General features: G+C 41.0%; 1 protein-coding gene across 2 annotated transcripts in view; it reads right to left on the reverse strand.

Annotated features, from left to right (window-relative positions):
* The window catches only part of prrc1 (proline-rich coiled-coil 1), a 62,884-nt gene extending 47,234 nt beyond the window's left edge, over positions 1–15,650 (reverse strand). The window contains exons 1-3 of one of the 2 annotated variants that reach the window (XM_077243442.1): positions 15,308–15,650; positions 15,067–15,169; positions 10,786–10,888 (exon numbers count right to left, since the gene is read on the reverse strand). In XM_077243442.1, the coding sequence (XP_077099557.1) occupies positions 10,786–10,876 (91 nt within the window). In that variant the 5' untranslated portion in view covers positions 10,877–10,888; positions 15,067–15,169; positions 15,308–15,650. The remainder of the gene's footprint in view (positions 1–10,785; positions 10,889–15,066; positions 15,170–15,307) is intronic. The other variant, XM_077243443.1, reaches the window with a different exon arrangement.
* Between the last annotated feature and the right edge of the window lie 1,556 nt (positions 15,651–17,206).

The raw sequence follows: 17,206 nt of genomic DNA on the forward strand, positions 1-17,206 counted from the left end.
GTCCACCTGCTACATAACCATCATGATTCACCTGTCATCTGCCCATCATGATGATTGTCGTCCGATGATGTCCACACAGGGACTTCATCCGACGAAAAGGGGGACTGTAAGGATAATGACAGGTTATCCGGCCAGATGTTCTGAATTAGCGAATCATGACTTTCAAACACGGCCCTTTTGTCAGAGGAGAACACAAGAGCTTCTGTTTAACCGCCTTAGGGTTAACTCCCTAGTGCCACGTTGGCTGAAGTCTTCCGAAGCGCCGCGTGACTTTAAAACAAGATGAACATTGTGAACCAGATGCCAACCACAATCAGGACTTGTCCACTCATCAATTTAAAGAATACTCAGGCACACATGATTCCCCGAGGGATGAGCAAAAGTTCACCACCTGTCAACCACGGGATGAACTAATACACACACGCGCATGCATTAACACGCAACCAGCAGCCATGGCACTTTTCAGAGAAAAAGTGCCTGTAAATATTTTTAAATGTATTCCTTTTGTGCGTCGATGTCTTCACATGCCACACGGGAACTACTGACAATTTTATTGTGTCATAATCAAACTTTAAAATGCTTGTAATTCTGCATATGAATGTCACTTTGGTTTTCTTCTAGTTTCATATTTCATGTTTGGTAGCCTCATGATCGTCGTGCTTTGACTGAACTAGTCATACATGGAAAATTACAGTAAAATGTATTATTCTATGTGTACAGCCTGTCTAGTTAGAAACGACGAAATTGTATACCATCATAAACTATGCAAATAAGTTCTCCTGACAAAACAAAGAAGAACTTCTCCCGTTCAAAATGCTCCAAGATGATTTGCCCTGCCCGCAAAAAGGGGCGGGGATGGGATTCCCTCAAAAGAGGAACTCGCCCGTTTCTCATCCCTCAAGGGCCCATGCACACGACTGCGTTCCTCAGCAACACAACGAGAACGATATGCAAGTATTGGTTATGACCTGACGTGATTTCTAGTTGTCTCTCTTAAGGTTACATTGTCTATGATTTTACCATGCTGAGATCATCTCGGTGATCTCTCTCTCTCTTCCTGACCTTCAGTTCATTTCTCTCTCTCTCTCTCTCTCTATTTCTCTCTCTCTCTCGTTTTCTCTCCCTCTCTCATCCTATTGTAAATTTGTGTTTGTAATGTTTTCCGTTTTGTCTGTTCCGATTGTATATACATATTTACTCTATGCGAATCGTAGTTCAATGTATTATGAGTTTAGCATTTATTAAAGCCATTATATTCATGATTGCTTCTGTTTAAATGCTCGTATTACAAATTCAATGAAATCTTCGATCCTTTAGCTACAAAAAGCTTTATTATTTACTACGTTGAGTAGTTTAATTTTATAAACACAGGAAAATTAATGTTCACGGCCAGAAAATTAATATTTCTTGGAGTTTATAAGAAGTGATAACTTTTATTGGGAAGTTGATGAGTTAATCCTACGGCCGTTTGCTGGACAAACAGATTGTTCGATAACTAAATTAATTCCATTTAAGGTTATCTCATATAATCGATCTGTAATAAGACTATTGATATATTAATGACGAACTATAACCCATTATGTAGATCATTCATATATACAATCGATCTATTTTCAGCTTGGATAATTAAACTGTAATATGCAATATATTAATCATTCATGATTAATTATTAAATTCCCTATATATAATTTGAGCTAATTTAATGTAAGACTCATTGTCGCTACAGTACTGAGACAGCTCTCATTAGAGTTACAAATGATTTGCTCTTATCATCCGATCGTGGTTGTATCTCTCTATTAGTGCTACTCGATCTTAGTGCTGCATTTGACACCATCAATAACAACATTCTTTTAAGAAGACTCGAACCTTATGTTGGCATTAGAGGAATTGCACTAGCATGGTTTAAATCATACTTATCTGACCGTTATCAGTTTGTAGCAGTAAATGAAGAGATGTCTTATAGATCAAAATTTCAGGAGATATCATTAAGGAAGCATGGCATTAGTTTTCCTGTTATGCTGATGATACTCAGCTCTATGTTTCTTCACACTCTGACGAAACTTACCAATCCACAAAATGAACAGTATGCATAGCTGATATAAAAAAACTGGATGACTAGTAGTTTCCAACTACTTAATTCTGAAAAAAACAGAGTTTCGAATGATTGGACCAAAAAACTTCCTCAAGTAGTAACCTAGAATACTGTCTAAAACTTGATGGCTGCTCTGTCAAGTCCTCGCCGTCGGTTAGGAACCTGTGTGTGTGTGTGTGTGTGCTCTTTGATACCAATCTTTCATTTGAAAGTCACGTGTCTAGTATCTGTAAAACCCCATTTTTTCATCTTAAAAATATATCTAAATTACTTCATATGCTCTCAATGAAAAATGCAGTACAATTAATTCATGTGTTCATGACATCAAGGCTAGATTATTGTAATGCTCTACTGGGTGGTTGCCCTGCATGCTTAATACACAAACTACAGCTGGTGCAAAATGCAGTTCTTACCAGAACCAGGAGGTATGACCATATTACCCCGGTTCTGTCAACACTGCATTGGCTCCGTATTAAACACTGTATACATTTTAAAATACAGCTGATTACTTACAAAGCACTAAATGGTTTAGCTCCCCAGTACTTGAGCGAGCTCTTAACGCATTAAAGTCCTTCACGTCTATTGCGATCTCAAAATTCTGGCCGGTTGATAATACCTAGAATATCAAAATCGATTGCTGGCTTTAGATCCTTTTCCTATTTAGCACCAAAACTTTGCAACAATCTTCCTAACTTTGTCCGGGAAGCAGACACAGTCTGTCAGTTCAAATCTAGACTAAAAACACATCTCTTTGGCTTAGCATACACATAACACATTATAGACTTCTATAATTCAATGTTAGGCTGCATAGTTTAGATCAGCCGGAACCGGAAACACTTCCCATAAATCCTGATGTACAAGGTACATCATAAGGACGACGCTAATATTAGACTCTCTGTTTATCCAGAGTTTTACCGCAGTCCGCCGGATCCAGGCTATATCCAGATCTGAGGAAGGACCTGCGCCTGGACACAACGACAACGCAGTCCTGAAGTGTCAACTAGTCTCTCCCCTGTGAAGGCCTCCATCCCTTTACCTCTGTACAGATAAAACGTTGTCGGGATAATTCCGGTTCGCGAGGCTATGCAGACACAACAAAAAAAAATTCTGTATTATACATTTTTAAGGCCAGACAAGTAGTTTGTTGAGGGTTGATTTGTGAAGGACTACACGCCTGCGCACATATATATTCAAACACGCATACCTATCGACTGAAAACATGATGCGCATGTGTGCGCCATCTGCGTTTTCTCGGGTTTGCGCAGAGATAACGGATAATCGTTTGCAATTTCGAACCTATTTCAGGGAGTGCGTTCTCGAGACACCAGGCAATGTTTTGTGCGGATGGGCGGCCGGAGCACAATAGGGGTTTTTCTGTTAGAACGGTGTCGTGTTAGGGGCCCCTAAGTTAATAACTAATGATCTTTATAACGGAAGTGAATCAATCAAAACTAACTTTACCACAGCTCTGAGGATAAAGTTATTGTCCAGCTAAAGCCTAAACAATCTGTAACGATAATTTCTATTATCACTGTAAAGCTGTAACACTCTGCCTTTTAATTCTCTTTGTTTTCAACAGATTTGTCACTATAAACGCACAAGGGGATCTTTAAAATGAAAAACGTAATCAGAAAAATCATACACTTTAATCGTAACACATTCTTAATGTTTTCTTTATCAGATAACCATGCTCAAGCACAAATGCATGGAAGTTAATAACACACACCGCACCAAAACAAATCTTTAGACGGCGCTGAAAATTATTCAACAAAAAAACCCACATATCAACCCGTTCATTTGCTTGACGCACTGAGCGTCCGTATATTATTAAAAAAAAACTTATCCCGTGCGTGCAACCCCACAATCTCCCCACTCTTCTGTCCCAGTCCATAAACTTAAACCGAAAAGATATTCAGGCTTGCTCAAGATCACGCTACAGTCTTCCCAACCAAGATACAGTCAGTTCGCGAGAAATAATCCTCTGTTGGCTTCGTGACAAAAAACGTAATCCACAACAAGGGAATGAATAGAGCGTTGGCTCTGTGGTGTTCCACTCAAAAAAAAAAAAAAAAAAGAATGAGTCAGATCTCACCAACTCTGTAGATGTTAACTCACACAGTTATCAAACTTGGGTCCAAACACGTCCTCTTGCTGGAAACGCGCACCCGAGTAAACAGTCCAGGTGGTTAAAATATTTTTTGTCCCATTAAAGCCATCTCTTGACGTATAGGTTGAAAAACTCTCAAACCATAAGGAAAACCAAGCTTTAACTCTTTAACGCTGCAGTAAACAATACTGGTGCGCTCTTTCCTCAAAACACACCTCACCACCATTAAAAACAACTTAGGTGCGCCTTCCCCATAATCAAGGGCGTCCGAACCTTAAAGGGATATCCACCATTATTACCAAAATACACAGTAGACACTTAGTATATTAAACAGGAATACATATGAACCATATACATGACATTCATCATTCATCATACATGAACATTATCCATAACCCATGTAATATGTTCTATGACACCATAAAAGTTAATATCTCATAGAAACCTTTACATTAATGTGATAATGTTACAGATAGGGTAACCAGTAGGGTGTTTCCAGTAGGGTGTATGGTGACTGTTGAGGAGTAGGAGGGGAACTAATGCGTCTCTCCGGTGGGCCTTTCAGGGACCTTCCGAGCGCCAGTTCTGCAGGTGTTCGGCCCGTGGTCTCATGATATGCAGCATTGATGGCGAAACGGAACTCCCTGATCCACTGGTCCCAGTTCTTATGTTGGTTCCCCACGTAAGACGCAATCATTGTCTTAATGGTCCGATTGGACCGTTCAGTGAGGTTGGCTTGGGGGTGATAACTAGTGGTGAATTTCTGCACCACTCCCAAGGTCTTACAGAGGTTATTCATTTCATGACCGGTAAACTGTGCCCCCCGGTCAGACACCAACTCCCGTGGCACCCCAAAGCGGGTGAAGATTTCATCTTTCAGAATTGTTACAATTCGATGTGCTTTGCCATCTTTTAAAGGAAACATCTCCACCCACTTCGTGAAATAATCCACAAGGACGAGAAGGAAGGTGTTACCATTTTTACAGCGGGGAAAAGGCCCCATAAGGTCTATCCCCAGCTTTTCCCAGGGTTCTTCCACAGGAGTAGGCTGCATGAGGCCAACTGGCTTTTGATTTTCAGCCTTATAGACCTGGCAGATGGCACACACCTCGACGTAGGTCCAAACATCCTTTCGAATCGAAGGCCACCAGTCTACATCAAGGATCCTCAAAAGTGTTTTCAACCTGCCAAGATGTTCGCTCAGAGGATGATCATGAAAATAGGCCAAAAAAACAGGCACCAGAGATTTTGGAACGACCAGTTGATATTTGTCCCCCGTGTCCTTCACAGGGGACCGTCGATACAGGAGGCCTTGTAGTTTGGTGAAGCCTATCCGGTCACGCGTACTAAGATCGTCCGCCCCTTTGGCTAGGTTAGTGACCTATGAATCTTCTTCTTGAGCTTCCCTTATTTCAAACAGGGAGGAAGGTAAATCAGAAGAAGCGTAAGCCTTCGCTGCAGAATAGACGGCGGCAGATGAAGGAGGTATAACCGCTCGGGACAGGGCATCAGGCACGATGTTATAGAGTCCTTTCCTGTATTGAACTCTAAACTGAAACTGTTGGAGCCGCAGGATCCAGCGGGTCAGGCGAGAGGAGGTTTTTGGACAGTTGAAGGCCCAGGTCAAGGCAGCATGATCGGTATATATGGTGAACTCAATCCCCTCAAGATAGTGCCTCCACTTTTCAACTGCCCAAACAACTGCAAGACACTCCTTTTCAGAAGTGGAGTAATTGCACTCTGCACCCCGCACTCCCCTGGATGCATAGGCGATCACCTTCTCCCCTTCAACTGTTTTCTGCACCAGCACAGCTCCCAATCCCACATCACTGGCGTCTGTGTGGATTTCAAATGGGATAGACATATCAGGTTGCATGAGGATAGGTGCATCCACCAGCGCCCTCTTCAACTGTTCAAAACTCTGCTAACATTCTTCTGACCAGACCCATTCCACGGTTTTCCTCTTCAGACGATTCAAGGGGGCAGCCAGGTCTGCAAAATGGTCGATAAATTTATGGTACCACCCAACAAGGCCGAAGAACCGCTGGAGGGTCTTGATGTTAGTGGGCTTGGGATACGCCATTACTGCACGTGTTTTTTCTGGATCCACCTGCACGCCCTTGTCCGAGACTACGTGGCCCAAGAATCCTCAGCTCCTGCCGAAACAAGGCACACTTCTTGAGATTAAGTGTCAATCCAGCCTTATTGAGCTTCCCTAGGACAGCATACAGATCCCGAAGATGTTGTTCATGCGTGGTGGAAAGGCTATAACATCATCCATGTACACACAGCAGAATTTCCCTCTAAGCTCCCCTAGAACTTTCTCCATCAATCGCTGGAATGTGGCTCCGGCATTCCTGAGCCCAAAAGGCATACACCGGAACTGATAGAGGCCCATGGTCGTTATAACGGCCGTCTTGGCCTTACTATCTTCGGACATGGCGACCTGCCAATATCCAGACTTCAGGTCAAGAGTGCTGAAGAATGCAGCACCATGCATAGACTCCAGTAATTCATGGATGATAGGCATGGGGTAGGCATCTGGATGGGTTTTTTCATTAAGCTGCCTAAAATCCACACAAAATCGAATGGACTCATCTGGCTTCTTAACTAACACCACCGGAGCCCCCCAGGCAGACTGTGACAGCTGAATTATGCCATCCTTGAGCATCTATTCCACATGGTCAGCGGTGACCTGCCACTTAAAGGGTGAAACCCTGTATGCCCTGCAGCGGACAGGCACCTCGTCAGTGGTGAAAATCCGATGTTCTTCAACCCTTGTCTTACCCAAGGTCCCAGAGCATACTCTTGGCCAGGCCTGGAATAGTTCCCTGATCTCTGAAGGGTGGTCTAGAAAAACAGGAGACACCATTCCTGAGTATGGCAATGGATCCAAAGAACCCCGGTAAGGAACAGCTACATATAGGCTAGCATTGGAACAACCTTCAGCCTCCTGCTTCAATGTCCGCTCCAGTGGGTGAGACAGAAAAGAATGGAAAGTATAGCCCCTGGGTCCTTTCACCCCATAGGTCTGGTCTTCCATATTAATGATGGTAGAAGTCTTTCTGAGGAAGTCCAAACCAAGGATGATAGGGAAAGCCAGGTGGTTGTCAGCCATAACGAACATCTCCATCGACCATATCACCTCATGCCATATGTACACCATCTGTGTTTTCCCCACCGCACCCGCACCATAGGTCTTCCCATCGGCCAAGGCAAAACTTTGGTTGTCAGTCGGTGTCATCTGCTCCCCTTGGCGAGCCAGCTCCAGCCAGAGACTCTCCCGCATAAGTGAGTATGTGCATCCAGTGTCGAACACAGCATAGCAATGCTTTCCCCTCACCCCTACTGGGACATAGAGGAGCTCCATTGGAGACTTCCGACCCGACTGTACTACTGTCATCACATCAGCATGCTTCTTAGCCTCCTTAGAAGGCCCCTTCTCCTGGATTTTCTTTAAACCTTTTTTTTTTAGTCTTTTGCTGGTCCACCTTTCCCCAGTATTCTCTAGACGAGGTGCAGTCTTTCTCCACCAAGGTGCCAGTCTGAACCAACTGGTCCACATTTGTGACAGTACCCCGGAGGCACCCAGCTATTCGAGGATTGCAGTTATTAAGGATCTTGCGCACCAACTCGGTCTCGGTTATATCCGGCTTCCACCGCAAACAAAGAGCAGGATAATCGTAAGCAAAATCCCTCAGACACTGATCTGGCAACTGTACCATGTCCCGAAGTTTTTCTTCTACCTCGGTGAGATAATCCGGCGGGAGGAAAGCACCATTAAAGGCATTTTTCAACTCTGACCAGTTATGCACCTTGTTTTTCACCACCATCCACCAGCTATGTACTGGCCCTTTAAGAGTGTTAGACAGGGCACCTATCAGCTCTGCATCAGACAATGGCCGTACCGCAAAAAACGTTTTGCAACGATCAACAAAGTTAAGAACATCGGCCACTTCCCTGGACCCACTGAATGAAGGAAACTCCATCTGAATAGCCGGCCGGGAATAAACAACAGGAGGTCTGATGTCTTGACTACATGACGCACCCAGAGGAGATGAAAGGCTGGCGCTTGATATAACAGGCTGTATAGGTGGCTGGAAAAATGCTTCAGTGAAAGTTGTCTGAAGCTGACCACCTAACCCACTAGGAACTGGTTGCCATGGAATGTGATTTTGAACATTAGGATTCAAGGACTGAACAGTATTGTCAGAACTAGACGCCAGGTTCTGCTGACCGATGGGCTCATAACCTGTACTTTGTGGGAAAACACTGGAGGAAACTTGAGCAGGAGTAGAACGACTATGAGGTTGATGAATAGTAGCACCTGTGCTTGGCAGAGGCCTAGGGAGAGCAACAAGGCTGGCTCGTTTAAGCCTTTCATGTTCTGCTTTCCACATTTAATCACGTCTCTTTAAACACTCCACTAATTTGCCCTCAAACTGTTGCAGTGTTGATATCATGCTTTGCTCAAGCGCCTCAACACTTCTATCAACATAACTTCGTATGCCCACTTCTCTGTTCAACACACTATCAACAGAATCTCTGAAGTCAGTCTCAAGTGTATTTAACCTGACCAGGATTGACCCTAAATCATTGGTGATGGTAGTGAGAACAGGAAGTGTGAGATAAGATGTGTCTCCCTCATCTTCAATGCTTTGTTCATTCTTTTCTTGGTCTGTTATGTAAAGTGAACTGATCAGCGATGTTATCTCCCCCACAGGATTTCTCCTAGTGACCCATGCATCTCCTATCATTTCAGGGTAATGTTCACTAAGCACCTGCCCTGATGTAGGTGTAGAAGCCCTGGTGCCATGCTCAGATATTTCCTCCGGGAATTCATCAAGGTCCACCAGGACCCTGCCCTGCCAGGACCCTTATTTCAGTCTTTTTTTTTAAACAGTACTTAACTGCAATCCAAACAGTCCAGAGTAGGTGTATAGCTTGTTAGTTGAAGTATTTCACATTACTATGGTAACAACAAAGCAAAGTCACCAAAATTGCATTCTTTGTCCCCGTACGGGCCACCATCCGTAACACTCTGCCTTTTAATTCTCTTTGTTTTCAACAGATGTGTCACTATAAACGCACAAGGGGATCTTTAGAATACAAACCGTAAACAGAAAAATCATACACTTCAATCGTAACACATTCTTAATGTTTTCTTTATCAGATAACCATGCTCAAGCACAAATGCATGGAAGTTAATAACACACACCGCACCAAAACAAATCATCAGACGGCGCTGAAAATTATTCAACAAAAAAAAACCACATATCAACCCGTTCATTTGCTTGACACACTGAGCGCCGTATATTATAAAAAAAAAAAAAAACTTATCCCGTGCGTGCAACCCCACAATCTCCCCACTCTTCTGTCCCAGTCCATAAACTTAACCCGAAAAGATTTTCAGGCTGGCTCAAGATCACGCTACAGTCTTCCCAACCAAGATACAGTCAGTTCGCGAGAAATAATCCTCTGTTGGCTTCGTGACAAAAAACGTAATCCACAACAAGGGAAAGAATAGAGCTTTGGCTCTGTGGTGTTCCACTCAAAAATAAAAATAAAAAAGAATGAGTCAGATCTCACCAACTCTGTAGATCTTCGGGCAATGTTAACTCACACAGTTATCAAACTTGGGTCAAAGCACGTTCTCTTGCTGGAAACGCGCATCCGAGTAAACAGTCCCGGTGGTTAAAATATTTTTTGTCCCATTAAAGCCATCTCTTGACGTATCGGTTGAAAAACACTCAAACCATAAGGAAAACCAAGCTTTAACTCTTTAACGCTGCAGTAAACAATACTGGCGCACTCTTTCCTCAAAACACACCTCACCACCATTCAAAACAACTTAGGTGCGCCTTCCCCCTAATCAAGGGCGTCCGAAACCCCCACCATTATATACCAAAAGGGATATCCACCATTATTACCAAAATACACAGTAGACACTTAGTATATTAAACAGGAATACATATGAACCATATACATGACATTCATCATTCATCATTCATGAACATTATCCATAACCCATGTAATACGTTCTAAGACACCATAAAAGTTAATATCTCATAGAAACCTTTACATTAATGTGATAATGTTACAAAGCTGCTTTGAAACAATCCATACTGTTAAAAGCGCTTTATAAATGAAGGTGACTTGACTTCACATGATCAGTGAGGTTGGGGTTCATGAGAGCACAGTAGAGATGCGCGGTTGGCGGTTATAGCCGCGGACCCCGCGGATAAACCGCAGATCGGGCAGACGACGTGACGAAAAAAATATTTGAATTAAATTCGGGCGGGTGGCGGGCGGTTTCTAGTCTCGCGGCTGTCATCAGCAGCGCCTTGTATCAGCGGATGGCGGGCGGGAAAATTGGTCAAAAATGTTGGTGCGGATGGATGGCGGACGGATGATGAGTTTTGTGATGCGGTTGCGGATGAAATAATAGCCCATCCGCGCATCTCTAGAGCACAGTGACATCATGATCAGTGAGGGTGGGGTTAATGAGAGCACAGTGACATCATGATGATGATCAGTGAGGGTGGGGTTAAAGAGAGCGCAGTGACATCATCATCAGTGGGGTTACCGCTGGAGAGTGGCGGGGGGCTGGCGGCCGCTGTTGGGGGGGGTGGAGGGGTGGCCGGCGGGGTGCTCTCTATGCCGCTCTCTTCCATCATCTTCTCTCTGTCCTGTACACACACATGACAAAGTGTAAACTTCTACTTATTTAAGACTTAAATATGACAAGCAGAAAATTATAATAAACATTTGACATAAGATATTAGTGGTGTAACAATATAGCGTGTCACAATATATTGCAATATAAAAATGCAACAATATTTATCGTGGATAGTGACAATATGTGTTGTGTATAGTTAATCTAAAATGATATGGCAATTCTCTGGTGCTCGTTGAATCCTAAAATGTGTGTCATAAGTAGGGCTGCAACAACTAATCGATAAAATCGATTATAATCGATTATGAAAATCGTTGTCAACGAATGTCATTACCGATTAGTTGGTCTGCTTACGTCACGGGGAGCGTTTACTGGTACGCACACACACGCAAGGTCTCTCTCCCTCAGGCGCTCTGCCGAGCGCGCGCGCTACACGGTTTGGAGCAGTCTCTTCTGTCTCGCATGCGCGCTCTTGCTTGCGCGCTCTAGATTTCGGGAGTTTGAACTAATTCGCGGGCATCAGGGAGCCGCAATCAATATGCGGGAGACTCCCGGGACTTCCGGGATGTCTGTATTTTGTCTCGAGCATCAGGTTGTGCAATCAGTTCGCTCCCAACGTAAGTGATGGATTAAAATAGCGCTACCGCAGAAATAGGTTAAATTAAAACGGTGTTTACAAAGTGAAGCATTAAATACAAAGGCAGTTAATAACAGCAGCAGTAAAATATTGTTTTTTAGTCACTGTACTCAGTGGTTTTCAGCGAATGCTTGTGCACTAATGCATAATTTCTCCTGTCCTTTACTCAAGCCTGTTAGCTTGCTGGGTAACGTTACCTCCATTCCGTTCTCTTTTTATAGCATTTGTCTACTAAGTTTTAATTGTTTTTCAAACGCGATCTACTGCGGCTCTACATTCACACAATTGTTTTCAGTCTTTCTATATTTATTTAATCAATTTATCCTTATATTATATTATTTTCTATATTATATATATAATATATATTATATTCTTTATCCTTATATTATATATAATTAATTTTAAATAAAAATTAAATGAATTATATATTTTAGATGTTTTTAGTTTGTTTTTAGTTCAGATATTCACATCTGAACAACATGTCTGTGTAAATTTGTTTTAACAAAAATTTTGTTAAAACATAATATGTTGGATATCATTTTTTTAACAATAATCATGTTTGTCAACTTGCCATCAGCAATTATCATTAAAAACAATGCAAATATTGATATTAGTAAAACTCAATGTGTGGCTTTTGCACTTTTTAAAGTACACTTTTACACATAAATACCCTTATTTAGGGTTTTTATTTAGTTATAATTTATTTACTTTTATTTAGTTATAATAAAAAAAAAATCTAATTTAATTTCTATCCGATTAATCGATTAATCGAAAAAATAATCGTCCGATTAATCGATTATCAAAATAATCGTTAGTTGCAGCCCTAGTCATAAGTAGTTTACAACCCATGTATAATCCACTGTTAAAAGGATAGTTCACCCAAAAATGAAAATTCTGTCAGTATTTACTCACCCTCATGTTGTTCCAACCACGTAAGACCTTTGTTCATCTTCGGAACACGAATTAAGATATTTTTATCTTAAATAGAGCTGGATCACTCCTCCATACTAGACCATAGGCTTCTCCAGAGATTGAAACTTGCCGGCCTCGAAAAGTTATTAAAGACATTGTTAAAATACTCCAAGTGACTACAGTGGCTCAATCTTAAGTTTATCAAGCGACAAGAACACTTTTTGTGCGCAAAAACAAACATAAATAACGACTTTATTTCAACTATTAATTTCCTTCTCTTTGAGCCTCTAATCAGTTAAAAAAGTGTAATTGCGTAGAGCTACGTCACACGTAGGCTCACTATTGGCCGACGCTGGTCATGTGGGTGATGCCTGGACGTACAACAACAGAAGTGTACGCTGTTAAACTAGTAACCTGACTCGAGGCCCAGAGAGAAGGAAAAGAATAGTTGAAATAAAGTCGTTATTTTGGAGGGGGGGGGGGGGGTTGCGCACAAAAAGCTTTCTCATCGTTTGATAAACTTAAGATTGAGCCACTTTAGTCACTTGGACTATTTTAACGATGTTTTTAATAACTTTTCGAGGCCGGCAAGTTCAATCCCTGAAGAAGCCTATGGAGGAGTATTGAGGAATGATCCAGCTCTCAGATTTAAATCAAAAATATCTTAATTCGTGTTCCGAAGATGAACGAAGGTCTTACGGGGTTGGAACAACATGAGGGTAAGTACTGACAGAATTTTCATTTTTGGGTGAACTAACCCTTTAAGGTCTGGTTAAATGAAGAACCAGAGAGTCCTACTTCAGTGTCTGAATTCGCTCACTCATTTTTGTTCACTCTTTTCTCACGACTATATGACAGATAAAATTGAACAAGGAGAAGTTTACAGAGTTTTAGTGTCAGTACTACATTAAACTACTAGGCCTATATATATATATAATGTTGAATATAATAATAATGTAATGGGGAAATATTTGTGTGTCCATGCCAAATGTCTTATGCTACCTACCAATGGAAAAGTGGAATACATTATTATAAATATATCTAGTCAGTGAAAGAGTGCAAGCATATTAGTCTAAAATAATTTGGTATTTTCAGCTTCTGAATCATGAATATTGTGATTCTGGTGTCTCTATTGTCCTGTGCATTGGGTTTTAAGCACCAAGTCCAAGACTATTCATTTACACACACAATGTAACGCCAAATTTAGCATTCTAATCAACAGTACATTTTTTGTACCTTTTATCATATGTCTTGGAGTATCACAATAATATTATATTGTGAGCTCAGTATCGTGATATGAGAGTATTGTTACACCCCTATAAGGTATGCTGATAGGCTAAAACCATCATGTGATTAACAGGAATAATCTGGACTAATTGCACTACAAAAAAATTATTCTTGCATAATATTTTTGTCTGGTTTCCCAGTACCAAAATCTAGACATTCTTAAATGCAGATAGATTTACTTGAAAAGTCTTGTTTTTCAAAAAGAAGTGCATTTGTTTATGCATAAAATAATACAAATATATCTGCCAGTGGGGTGGGAAAAAATAAAAAGGAAAACAAGATTATTTTTCTGACCCCGATCTCAGTTCTTTTTTCTTGTTTTAAGCTCTTAATATTGAAGACTTGATATCTTATGTAATTTTGCTTCTCAAGTAAATGTATCTTGATTTAAGAATGTTTAGATATTTTACTGGAAAACATGACAATGTGGAGTGCAATAAGTGAGGAGACAAGAGACAGAGATGCTTCGAGTCAGTTTTACTCTCCACTTCAATATTACTATCAGAACTGTACAGCCAGTCAGATCAAAACAACCAAATAACGTTAAACTGGAACTCCTAACATAACCTTTGCCTTAAAGGTACAGTCCCTTGGTGAATGTCTCTTTCAGTCTTACTTGTGGGCCACCAGCTCACCACAACAAACATTTTTTGCAGTGTGAGCAACACAGTCACATGACATCATTAATGGAAAATCACATCACAGCTGTAACAGGTCAGTCAGAAGTAGTCAAACACAGCCTTCATCTGTGTGTCCTGCTGTCTCATGAGAACATCCGGATCGGGACTTTCATCACAAATGAGCATGTCCAGACAACATATTTAAATGAATACATTATGAATATTGATGAAATGTTGGCATCCATAATATTAATAATATCATTAACTTAATTCAATTATGAAATTTTTTTAGAACGGTGTAGTACGCCTAATGTTCTTGTTTGAATAAATCTTGGTTATATCACGTATAATATTTTTAAAGGACCAAACAGTATGATGGCATTGATCCTCAGGAGAATCGTATGTGATGATATGTGATGTGATGAAAAACTCACAGCTGATAACTGATCGATTCATAGTAATATATCGATTACAATTAATACTGCAAAATCACATTTTCACTCACACACATACACGCAAATTACACTACACAAATCACGTTTTACTTCGATTACACTCATGACGTCTTGATGTCTCATTCATGATGAAATATCAAGATCTGATAGTGATACGCACTATATAATGTCTCTGTGAATTTTGCTTAAGGATAACAGCATTTTCCAAACAGACGGCGCTATTTAAGTGTTTTTCTGCACAATACTCACTAAATAATTAATTAAACATCACAATTCTTACCTGACGCGATTAAACGTAGTGTAAGTTTTGAAGCGGGAGCAGAAGTGCGAGAAAACAACAGTGGAACGCGGCCGCGCTCTGATGACGTCGCACAGTGCCACGTCTAAAGATGGGACGTGTGATTCAACAAAACAGTTTAGAGTGATGTCACCTTTCATTAAATAATGTGGAAGTTATTTAGACAGTGTAGACATACACAATACAAATATTAACAAGAAAACCAAAGCCAAAATTAAGTTACTTATGTTTTATTGTTCAGTTGTGACGGGTCACTCGTTTTAGCGAATCGGTTCTCTTAAATAATCAGTTTCAGGATATCGCCAATTCGCCATGCACAGCACCAGAGAATAGGGGTGCTTCTCATTTGTGCATCCTCGTTTCCTTTCCTCGCTTCCTTTCCTAGCGCCTCAGCTCCTCCCCCTGTAGGATGTGAGGGAAGGACGCAAGGAAAGAAAATGAGGACTGAGGAATCGATAGTGATGGGCAGATCGAGGCTTCGTGAAGCAATGAAACAGTTGAACCAAATGGTCCATATTGTTTCGAGGCTTAGAATCAATCCGACACCCGTCTCAACGGTGACACCTAGTGGTCACTTGCAGGTGTTGATTTGAAACAACCTTGACGAGCCATGAAAATTTGTTGTTTTTTTATTATTGTACTTTTCTAATATGTGAATCTTGTAACCTATAGGCTCCTTACTGTGCATAATGTTATTTTGGTCCTGCAAAATGAATATTAATAAAATAAATCAAGCCACAATGTCTCACTTTTTTACATTTTTTTTATTCAAAAATATGAATTTCTCTGCTGTGGAAGGACTTAGCCTACTTCTTTTTTTACAGATAATTTCTCCAGCCTTTTAAAAAAAACCTCTCACAAGGGACACTTGTTGCTGGCATGCAAAGATTTTTTTTAGCTAGGACATACAAATGAGGAAAGTGATCAAAATACACACATCTCACTTTATTTGGGGTTTCTAAATGGAAATGCTCCCACACCACAGATGTACGGCATCTCTTCTGGGGAGCCTCCATTTTATCTATCTATCCACATCTATCTAGATATGTATCTCTAATCTATCTATGTAATTAGATATATGTATCTAAAATCTATCTATGTATTTAGATATGTATATATAATATGTATCTATAATCTATCTATGTATTTAGATATGTATCTATAATCTACGTATCTGTAATCTAGCTATGTATTTAGATATGTATCTATAAATGTATCTATAATCTATGTATTTATATATTTAGCCTATCGTTAATCTATCTATATACGTATCTATCTATCTATTAATCTAGCTGTCTATATATATTTATATCTATGTATCTATTAATGTGTCACTGTAGCCTATACTCTGTGTCTCTAGCCTATCAGTCAATGTGTTGTGTATATTTAAATGTAAGCCTAAATATAACTCGCACTATAAATGTTACTATATCACCAAAAACCAGCTATCTCAAAATCAAACTCCTCTCACAAAAACCAACGAGGTCAATATGCGTTGATTTCACTTTTATGCAGATGTGCGATTGTGTGGTCTGTTTCCGACCATGTCAATCAAACGCTGATTCGGCGGATCACACCTGATGAAACATTTAGGGTGTACTCACACTAGCCAGTTTGAACCATGCCCGAGTGCATTTGACCACCAAAGCGCGGTTCGTTTGACTAGTGTGAGTGCTCCGAACCGTGCCCGTGCGCGGCTCGATTAGCCGGCCCTGGCCCGGTTGGAAGAGGTGGGCCAGAGCACGGTTCAGTTGGACTCGGGCGCGGTTCGCATGCAGTGTGAGCGCTAACCGTGCTGGAGCACGGAACAGGACACGAGATGTACGGGAACTGTAGTCCGTAATCAAAGCTGCAAAGTCCTTGCTGCACTTCAGCTGGTACCTTGCAAACCTCCTCATACGAGCATCACGATTACGTGAAAATTTTCGCGCCACTAAGGCGACACATCTGTTTAACAACAGGCTGTGAGAGGGCTGTGGACCAGCGTGGACCAAACGACACAAAATTATCCAAAAAGAAAACAGAGCGATGGACTCCATTGTGTTCAGAGAGCGCCGCTCTTCTTGTTTATCCCGAAACCGTCGCACCATAATGACGTAAGCGTGCTCCGGCACGAATGCTG

Source organism: Siphateles boraxobius, unplaced genomic scaffold, assembly GCF_051911475.1.
Source record: "Siphateles boraxobius isolate OS27281-9 unplaced genomic scaffold, OSU_SipBor_1 25, whole genome shotgun sequence".
In the NCBI taxonomy this organism is placed as follows: Eukaryota; Metazoa; Chordata; class Actinopteri; order Cypriniformes; family Leuciscidae; genus Siphateles; species Siphateles boraxobius.